The 10,603-nt window shown below is 34.3% G+C and overlaps 2 protein-coding genes across 3 annotated transcripts; one reads left to right on the forward strand and one right to left on the reverse strand.

Annotated features, from left to right (window-relative positions):
* Positions 1-263: 263 nt before the first annotated feature.
* On the forward strand, positions 264-763 carry LOC120075047 (methionyl-tRNA synthetase). The gene has a single exon (XM_039028197.2). It carries the CDS (start codon positions 395-397, stop codon positions 593-595), a length of 201 nt encoding a protein of 66 aa, XP_038884125.1. The 5' UTR covers positions 264-394; the 3' UTR covers positions 596-763.
* LOC120075046 (Peptidyl-tRNA hydrolase II (PTH2) family protein) lies at positions 287-2,506 on the reverse strand. 2 transcript variants are annotated; one of them, XM_090312891.1, is made up of 3 exons: positions 1,759-2,506; positions 1,038-1,212; positions 287-836 (listed from the first exon to the last, which is right to left on the reverse strand). In XM_090312891.1, coding segments are annotated over exons 1-3 (570 nt in total). In that variant the 5' UTR covers positions 2,152-2,506; the 3' UTR covers positions 287-834. The 2 variants fall into 2 exon arrangements, with proteins under 2 accessions (XP_090169017.1, XP_038884124.2); XM_039028196.2 differs by lacking the exon at positions 287-836 and having other exon boundaries at positions 988-1,212.
* Positions 2,507-10,603: the final 8,097 nt, after the last annotated feature.

Here is a 10,603-nt window from a genome sequence, read left to right on the forward strand (position 1 = left end):
GCCTAATATCCCAATCAAATACCCTAAAGCAAGTGGGGAGAAAAATTAAAAATTCGATTTGACAAAGAGGCCAAAAAGATTGGTCAAAGTCTAAAGTCTACATATTATTATTCAGGACGAGGGTGAGGTTTCTTCAGGATCCAATACTTTTCTTCTCCTAGTTTCGGTAGTGGGTCCGAAACTTCTAGATACGCGGTTCTTCATAACGCGAAATAAACCTCAAATTCCCCGAAACTTCCTCCTCTTTCTCTATAAATCTTCAAAAGTCCACAATTTTCCCAAAACCAGACTTTCATCCAAAACCAAACAACAAACAATCAATCAAATAGCAGAAAGAAGCCCTCAGCCAGAGAAAGCAAGAAGAAAAGGAAGAACCTAAAGGAAGAAAAAGAAGATGTGTTTGGTATTTGTGTGCGATGAAGATCAAAGGGTATTATCGAGGCAACCAGCTCCAGGGGCATGCCCCTTCTGCGGAGGAATGATCCAAGCCACCGACGTTGAAAGCCAATGGCGGTTCTGTTTCCTCCCTCTTTACTGGAAAACCAAACGCAAGTTCTATTGCACTATGTGCACCAGACAACTCGTTATGCAGTAGAAAAACACTGTAATCTTACAGAATCTGCTCTCTTTTTTCTATGATCTATGAAGTTTAGAAAGTGGGGTTGACTTATTTTTCTTTGTTTTGTGATTTTAATCAGTGTTTGTGTAAAATCTACTGCTGTATGAAATAGAGATACCATTACATACCTTGATTGCCTGGAAATACTGAATTGACCTCTCTTCTCCCTCGTTTCTCTTGTATGATTATGCGCTACTTTGTATCTGCTGCATGATCTCTGTAGAAATAGTTTGTAATTCTGGGTGTCTTCAAAGAATTAATAATTGTACAGAATTTAACATGAAGTAGCAGAGGGGCATAAAAAAATTAGCAACCCTTTTGAAGTTGAGTTCAGGAGAGCTTATTTTTCGGGTGGGGGTGGGACGTTGTAAAGGCAATCACTCATCGGTTCTTTATAATTCAATATTTCATCACTTACAGAGTTTTAGCTTTTTAAAAAATGGTGATACAATAGATTTGGGGTAGGGTTTTGTGGCAAGACATGTTGGAACGTTCTCTGGCTGTTCTATCCATAGTTTATGCACGATTGAGTTTGCTTTAAGTTTCTCTGACAAGTTAACGATCTGAGTTTCTCCCTTCACTTCAAGAGTAACCTACATAAAGTGAAATAGAGTACAGTAAAGATTTCAGGGATCAAAAAGTACAGAACAACTTTAGGAATCAGTGAAATGTAGAATACCGGTAATTTCAAAAGGAAAATATTACGTAGAGATTCGAATGTAATGATTAATGATCTCTGTTTGAACTAGGAGTATGGTGGTGGAGATGCTAGAGAAATACAACAATATGGATATTAGAGTGGAAAAATCAGAACACTCAGCACAATACAAGCAAGTAGGATTCAAACTTTAGAATAACAGAGATGTATCTTCCAATAAACAATTTTTCTTCTAAAATGCTTGAAAGACCACAAAATGTTCTTTCCGGAACTAAATAAATTGACCAGCGACCAGAACCACAACTCAAAAGTTCCAAATTCTTATAATGTCTCATCCAACAATGTCAGACCGACTTAACAGAGCACCAACAGAGCAAACTTTCCGCGCATTAACGGAAAACGAATGCACACTATACTATTCGAGTTCGAGGCACTTCACTGAAAAATAAAATTTAGAAATGGGGATAAGAATTCGACCTACCTTGTGCATAGAATCGATATTGTGTGGACTACAGTAGTCGGAAGTGTGGGGATCGTCTTTATTCAACCAAATGGCAGAGACTGAAGCATGGCATCCCTGAGTTACGACGCTACCAAGCGGCCAGGAATCGATCAGATCTCTCCGGAGCACCACATACTGAATCAAAACGTCGGCTATCTCCTCCGCCTTCGCTCCGCCATCGTCCGGTGGAGGAACGGAATTTGTTTCAGCTGATTGACTCATGGAAGCGGAGCTAAATGGATTGGAATTTCGATTCCAAGAACGGAGACTGAGGGAAGAAGAAGGGGAAACCCTAGGGCTTGAACATGAGCAGAGCCTCGTGGATTTGGAAATGGAGAATGCGAATCGAGAAGCTGAAATTACACAAGTCATGGTATCTTCACACAATGTGAACCGAGATGATAGAAATCACAGAAGTCATGGGCCTTTTGGGCCTGAACAATGGGCCCAAAGAATTGATGCCTAGGCCCAAAGAATTCTATCATGTCAGAATAAAACAAGGGAAATCGGAGGAAATAGCAAAATCAATGGGTGTCTTTTGATTTAAATTTTTTTTTTTTTTTTTTTTTTGTAAGAAAAGGAGAATAATAAGATTTTTGGCAAAAGCATGCTACAAATATGACATATATTTTATAATCTCCAAATTGTCTTTGGTATGGTCGATTAACCGTTTTTTCAAGTATTGTGTAATTGCTCTATTTTTTATTAGAAATACTAATGGAATCGTTTGTTATGAGACCGTATATCAATTTTCAATAGAAATATAGTGTAAATGAAATTATCAGTTATGAGATTTTTTCTCCTATTTCAAAATTTGAAATTGCAGGTTCATATTTGTTTAGATTTAATTTAATCACTTTTTGAAAATATTCAAAATTAATCAATCTTTAATTTATTTATCATCATTTTAATTTTAATTTATAATAAATCTTTCGATTTTACATTATTTTATTATTTTAAATTTGGATTAAATTTTTTTTTATTCTTATTAGGGTTTTACTTAATATTTTATATATATTATCATCTAACAAACTATATATCTTATTTAAATTTTTATCATTTTTGTACTTTTTAAGCACCTTTTATTCATTATCATCTTATTATATTATTATATAATTAAAGAATTTAATTAATTTTAGTGGAGTGTCCGACAGTTAACAGAGGGTGAGTAATGTAATTAAAAAGTTTAATTAATTATTCATGTACCATTGGAGTTTTAAGCTACAAGTTCATAAGATCACCTTTTAACTCAAAAGGATTTAGTTGAGAACCAGTTTTTGGGTTAATTTGAAATTTTCAAATTAATAATAAGGTGATATAATTAAATTGTTTCAATTATATATGGTATAATTGTCATAATGTATTTGATACATTATGGTTTAATGTTAGGAAATAAATATTTGAATGAGAAATATATTTTCTATGAATGTGATTCATAGTTGTTAAATTTAATATAAATATAATTTACATTAAATGCCATAAAATAGAGAAAAGAAGCTATAGTTTATATTGTATGTGATACAATTTAAAACTATAGGTTATGTGATACAATTTAAAACTATAGGTTATATGTTATATTTGATATAACATATAATTTAATATAAGTATAATACGATAAGTGAGTTATCATATTTATTTATATTATTTTATTATTATTTGAATAATAACTTCCCTCTTTTCTCTCCAACCACCTTAGTGGGTGTTTATTGATTTTGTGCCAAGAGGAATAAAAGAAAAGTGTTTTCTCTTCTTCCTCTACAATTAACGTTGCAATTTGAAGAACGATTGAGTGACAAAAAAAGTTTTGTGTTCTTGTTTGTGAGTGAACTCTCAATCTCCTTCCCCTACCCAAACTATCCCTTCTAACCAAAATAATTAGAGCCCACCACTCCTGGGTTCTCACCCCGAGAAAACCAAAGGCTTTTTGTGGTAGTGTCCCTGTTACTGTTCGAGATATCTTGAAGAAAGTCTTCAAGAGTTGCTATTTCTATTCAAGGCTCGTGACTGTTCGAGGGAATTTCACGAAGAAAGGTTCTTCAAGGGTAATGTATCTTGAACATTTTTTTTTTCTATAAAAAGCACGATGTAGTTTAATTGTAAATGCATATCTATTGTATGTTTATTGTAAATTATGTTTTCAATAATTAATGGAATTTGGACGATCCGCTTCCACTCAAGGTCTTTTCAATACAAATTCCTTCAATTGGTATCGGAGCAAGATTGTTGGTTTCTGATTCCAAATTCCATTCATGTATTGAATTCGTTTGTAGTACTGGTGGGTTTTACAATCTGCATTGCGTTTATATGATAAATGTTTGTGGATGTGTTGTTGATAGATGCTTCGAGATAAAAATCTCTTTTTATGGCTTTCTGTTTAATTTACAAAGTTGTATTATAAGGACCCCTGTGTTTTTGGACAATAAATTACAATCGAGTCTATAAATTTGTTTAGTTTTGAGTCGCTTGTGAGGCTTTAGAAGAAAGGTTGCAGTGCATTTCGAAGGAGAAGACAAAACGAAGTTTACCACATCGTGTAGCTAAAGCTAAACGATCGAATAGCTTTTGTTATGCGATCGTGTAGAGTTTACTACACGATCATGAAGCATTTGCTAAATAATCTCATAGCTAATGCCATGCAATCGTGTAGAGTTTGCTACATGATCGTGTTGCATTGGCTGCATGATCGCGTAGACACTCGCTTGGTGGGCGATTGTACGGTATTGGATACTCGACGCATCCTTGCGTGTTAAACGATTATATAAACGATCATGCTCATCGCATAGTCATTAACTACACGATCGCATAGTATATGATACTCGACGCATGGATGTTTACTACACGATCATGTAGACTTTCATGCTCATCGCATAGTTATAAGCTACGTGATCGTATATACTCGACGCCTCGCTACTCAACGATCAGCCGTTTGCTACACGATTAGCTGCAAGAGTTCTTTGTGGAATGGTTTAAGGCGAACGGTTCAAGACCCAGTTCTCTTGTTTCGAACTGGTGGACTCAAATTTTGTAATAGATTAGCCTTTTAATTTCCGTTTTAGAAATGTTCTATCTCGGTCCATCAACTTTAGCATTAATATACTTGTGATGTATGTTTTTATTATATGCCATAATGTATGTCATATAGTTTTAAAACCCACCATAGGTTACGCATTTATATTCATGCATCATTTATATTATAAGTGTTATAATATATTAGTATGCATGATTTAAATAATATCATGCATGCTCATGCATCATATAATATAAGAGTTATAGTATATGTATGCATGTATTATAATATATCGATACATCATTTACTTATAAATGTTTTAATATAAGGTTGAATGGTTGTATGGAATGCATGTTATAGCATAGTTCATTACTTAATTATATAAATGTTATATATTAGTAATTAATGAACATTGCATGAAGCATGACACTACCTTAGGTTAAATTATAAATATTATAATTAACTTATGTATGTCTTTCATGTAATGATTGGTTTCAATTGTTTCATTTGCTTATAATTATTATAATAAATAAAATTAGAATTAAAATCAATAATAAAGAATTGCATGCAAACTTAGGCTATAATCATTTTTTAAAATTGTTTTAAAACTTAATTGAGATAGACCCAAAATCACGTTTCTAATCTCTAATGAGATTAGAAATCTAAGTTTAATCTTTAAGTCAGTTTAATAGGATTAAATTGATTCCTAATAAAAAAATTAAATATGTAACAAATGTATCTATAAGGGATCTTTTGTCTAGGGCTGGTTCTAGCTAGGCTGGGGTACTTAAGTCGATGAAAACGTCACACCCGTACCTGGGAATCTACCTAGAAGGTGAATTAGATAGATTTATTACATGCATGCAAATTTAATGAAAGTCTATTAAATAATTTAATGAGACTTGAATTAAAGTTGTTTAATAATAAAAGACAAGAGTTGTTTTTGAGCAAATTTAACAAACACTTAGATAAAATTAGTAGCTTGATTTTCTAAGTTAATTAACCCTAGGTAGAATACTTAGTGGGAGGAAAATGAGGTATATGATACTTCATTTTGCCTCTACACGTTTCTCCCTAAAAGTTCACACCGTGAGATCTTTCGGCCTCGAGGCACCAAGGGTGTCCCCTACGGGTGGCGTTTGGGTACGTCAATACCAAGGTGAATGGAAAGAGTTGTTTATAATAAGTGAGAGTGGGACGTGTGATAACATATCCCACAATCTCTCTCATTAGATTGGATAAAGTTTCATGCATCGCATCGAGGCATCGTGGGTGTCCCCCTAAAGGATGGCAGTTTTTCATGATGCTTTATTTGATCTCCAGAAATGAATAGGGTTTCTTTAGTCTCTTGTTCCAATCGACTTTTCCCTACGGTTAGCTCATTGGGGCGGGACTCTAAAATCTAAAATGAAGGATTACACTTACATAGAATTGTTAAGGATGCTAACAAATTATGGACCGAATAATGGTGACTATTAGTTATAGTTACAAGGAGTTGTTTCTATCTAATGGTTGAAAATGTCTCATTTCAGTGAAGGGACACTTGATTACCCTACGGTAACTTTGTTCTGCCTCACTGAAGCATCATTGCAAAATAGATATCACTTAAGGTACACTAGACTATTTTGCTAAAACTTGATTGGTTTTTTAAAAGTGGTTTAATGCAAGTAGACTAAATTAAGTTTGTTCTTTTTCAACAATTTAAATGGCTACCGCTACTCTTAGTTTACTTGTTGTCGACAAATTAACTGGCGAGAATTACGCTAGTTGGAAAAATACGATCAATACAATTTTGATCATTGATGACCTGTGTTTCGCCTAATAGAGGAGTGTGTCCTCCTATACCACCTCCTACTGCTCCTCGAAATGTTCGGGAGGCATATGAGCACTGGACAAGGGTAAACAAGAAGACTCGAGCGTATATCTTGGCAAGTCTTAACGAAGTCTTGGCCAAGAAACATGAGCCCATGCCCACTGTCGGTGAGATCATGGAGTTCATGTGGGGAATGTTTGGACAATCGTCTACATAGCTCAGACACAATGCTCTCAAATACATCTTCAATACTTGTATGCAAGAAGGGGCATCTGTTTGAGAACACATTTTCGACATGATGATTCACTTCAAGCATTGATGAGGCTAGCCAGATTAGCATCATTCTGGAATCTTTACTAGAAAGCTTCATGCACTTCCATAGCAATGTTGTTCTGAACAAGATTGGCTACGATCTGACTACCCTTCTTAATGAGCTGCAGACTTTCCAATCCTTGTTGAAAAGCAAGGAGAAGAAGGGTGAAGAAAATGTTGCTTCATCTTCCAAAAAGTTCCATAAAGGTTTGACCTCAGGAACTACGTTTCTACCTTTTTCCTCTCGCATTAAAAAGTGGAATAAGAAGAAGGGTGGAAAGGGGGAAAGATGCTGTTAACCCAGGAGTTGTTTCTCCAAGGGGTAGACAACTAGTGAGGATTGACGAGGGAAAATTTTTCCATTGAGACCAGGATGGGCACTGAAAGAGGAACTGCCCCAGGTATTTGGCAGAAACAAGGTAAATGTGATTTTCTTGTCTTGGAAACTTGTTTAATGGGGAATGATGATTCTGTCTAGATTATTGACTGTGGGGGCACTAACCATGTTTGTTATTCATTTCAAGAAATTAGTTCTTGGCGGCAACTTGATGCTGGAGAGATGACGATGCGAGTTGGAACCAGACATGTTGTCTTAGTTGTGCCGGTGGGAGGTTTTCAGTTATCTTTACAGAACAAATTTCTCATTCTGAATGATGTATTTGTTGTTCTTGATTTAAAAAAAAAACTTAATTTTATTGGGAATGGTGTCCTAAATCTCTTTGTAGTCTCGTAGTTTGTAAACTTTGTATAAACATATTTTTATTAATAAAATAAGTGTTATTTTATAAGCATTTACTCAATCTAATAAACAAAAATCCGAGGTTATTTTATGTAAATTTAAACAAGTATGTAGAGATATACAAGTGGATCTTGTTTAAATAATAACCTAAATGGTATATAGTAGATGGATAAGGTTGGGTACCTTATCCTAGTGATACTACGGATACGACCCACTTTGTAGGTATTACAAGTGTTGTAAAGTGCTACAAATGATCTGATCCTGATCATTCATGTGGAGACATACGAGCAGGGGTACCTATACAAAGAGTTTGTATAAGACTGGACCACGAAATGATTAGTCTCTTTATATAACACCGCTGATAATAGAGACTTACATTTCACTAGATGACCATAGGTGACATGAACTGAATCCTGAGTGAGTTGTGAACTCCTACTCTTGAAGGTGGTCCTTTGATTTGTATAGGTGAGAGTGGCCAGATTGCCAACTCAACAAGCCTACCATTTTGAGGATTCATCTGATTGGGGAGTTGGAAACTCAGCTTCACAAGACGAAATTCACTCTTTCCCCAATGTAGGGGTAAGTAGATAAATTTCTCCCTTAAGGGTTGATTCTGGGTCTTGAACATAATGGCCACACCCTCTCTTGGGAAGATAGGACTTAGTCATATTGGGAATATGATTTATTGTTCATTAGAGGAATCTGTGGTACTTAAGAAGTTAAATGTAACTATAGGGCAAAATGGTAAATTTGCCCAGTTGTACTTATAAGCAATTTGTGAAGGGTCATCGCACTGTTGATTGGTTATATCCAATGGACACAGAAATATATCTATAGTGCGAAGAGTGCAACTGTCGATCTTTAGTGGAGTGCCCGACAGTTAACAGATGGTGGATATCATGATTAAAGAGTTTAGTTAGTTATTCACATACTGTTGAAGTTTCAAGCTACAGGTCCATAAGGCCCCCTTGGTAGCTCAATGGATTCAAGTTGAGAATCAAATTTTGGGTTAGTTTGAAAGGTTCAAATTAAAAAGAGGGAATTTGATTATATATGATATAATTATATTAATTCAATTATATATAATATAATTGATATACTGTATTTGATACATTATTAGATTGAAGGAATTAATATAAAAATGATTTATATTAAATTCCATAAAATAGGAAAAGAATTATGGTTTATATGTTGCATATGATGCAATATTAAAACTATAGGTTATAAATATAATATGATAAGTTAGTTATTGTATTTATTTATAATTTATTAATTATATGATAATAAATATTTCTTTTTCTCAATAACCAACTTGAGTGAGTGGTTATTCATGATTTTATGGTAACTGTGAGATAAAAGAAAAAATAGTTCTTTCAAATCATTCATCGAATAGATCTCACAAAATTCACTATCGAGTAAAAAGAGTTTTACTACACAATAGTTTTATAGAGCCTGAACGATTAAGCGTCGAGTTACTATACGATAGTACTCGTTTATACACGATCGAGCATCGAGTCTATGTGATAGACTTCCATTTGCTAAACGATCTTTCTGTCCAACACTCGATCGTCCGCTTCCTCCATCTATCTATTCAAAATAATATTGATTCCACAACTCTTGGATTCTCACACCGAGAATACCAAGGTAATCTTGTGGTGGTGTTGAGTTCTGTTCGAGGATCGAGGATCAAGTTATACTCGTTGGTGATCGAGGATTTTTCAGTTGCTTGTTGCATTCGTGCTGATCGTTGCGTTCGTGACTAATTGAGTGAAATATGTGAAGAAAGGGTTCTTCAAAGGTATTGTTTACTCAATCTTTTGTATTTAATTTCAAAACATGCTGTAATTTATCTTTAATGCATAATCGTTTCTGTTAGATTGTAAATGTTTTGAGTTCTTTCACAATGGAGTTTGGAATGATCCGCTTCTGCTCACTGGTCCTCTAGTTTTAATGTTCCTTCAAGTTTTTGTAAAGTGTCTTTTGGAACATTCTTATCAATTAAACTTTTCTTTTAATAAAGCGTTTATTACAAAAAATGGTGTTGATATATATTCTGCTAAACTGGAAAATAATTTGTATGTACTAAGGCCATTAGCTACAAATGCCCTCCATAACATAGAGATGTTTAAAACTGCTGTAACTAAAAATAAATGACATATAATTTTTCCTAAGGAAAATGCCCAACTTTGGCACCTAAGACTAGAACACATTAATCTCAATAGGATTGAGAGGTTGGTGAAGAATGGACTTCTAAGCGAGTTAGAAGAAAATCCTTTACTTATGTGTGAGTCATGCCTTGAAGGCAAGATGACTAAAAGGCTTTTTATTGGAAAAGGTCATAAGGCCAAAAAACTTCTAGAGCTAGTGCATTCAGACTTTTGTGGTCTAATGAATGTAAAAGCTAGGGGAGGTTATGAATATTTCATCACTTTCACTGATAATTATTCAAGATATGGGTAAATTTATTTAATACAACATAAGACTAAATCTTTTGAAAAGTTCAAAGAATTCAAGGCTGAAGGAAAATGCATTAAATAGAACGATTAAAATATTTTGATCTGATCGAGGTGGAGAGTTTATGGATTTAACTTTCCAGAACTATTTGATAAAACATGGAATAGTATCCCAACTCTTAGTACTTGGTACATCTCAACAAAATGATGTATCATAAAGGAGAAATCGAATCCTGTTGGACATAGTTTGGTCTATGATGAGTTACGCTTCCTTACCTGACTCCTTTTGGGGTTATGCAGTAGAGACTGTAGCGTATAACCTGAACCGCGTTCCCTCGAAGAGTATTGCCATAATACCTTTAGAGATATGGAATGGTCATAAAGCTAGTTTACGTATTTTAGAATCTGGGGTTGCCCAGCACTAGGGTATTCATGGGTTGGGTTGAAAGATTTTTTAGACCCAACCCAATTGTTTGGGTTGTAAATTTTTTCTGACGGAA

The sequence above is a fragment of the Benincasa hispida genome, chromosome 4 (assembly GCF_027475165.1).
Source record: "Benincasa hispida cultivar pf3 chromosome 4, pf3_genome.v1.1, whole genome shotgun sequence".
NCBI classification, from domain to species: Eukaryota; Viridiplantae; Streptophyta; class Magnoliopsida; order Cucurbitales; family Cucurbitaceae; genus Benincasa; species Benincasa hispida.

Bases quoted from the DNA above. Each gene is read 5' to 3' on its own strand.
- LOC120075046 (XM_039028196.2), bottom strand. From the start codon at position 2,151: ATGACTTGTGTAATTTCAGCTTCTCGATTCGCATTCTCCATTTCCAAA. The intron at 1,213-1,758 runs GTAGGTCGAATT...CACTTTATGTAG, and splicing joins ATATCGATTCTATGCACAAG to GTTACTCTTGAAGTGAAGGG.
- LOC120075047 (XM_039028197.2), top strand. From the start codon at position 395: ATGTGTTTGGTATTTGTGTGCGATGAAGATCAAAGGGTATTATCGAGG.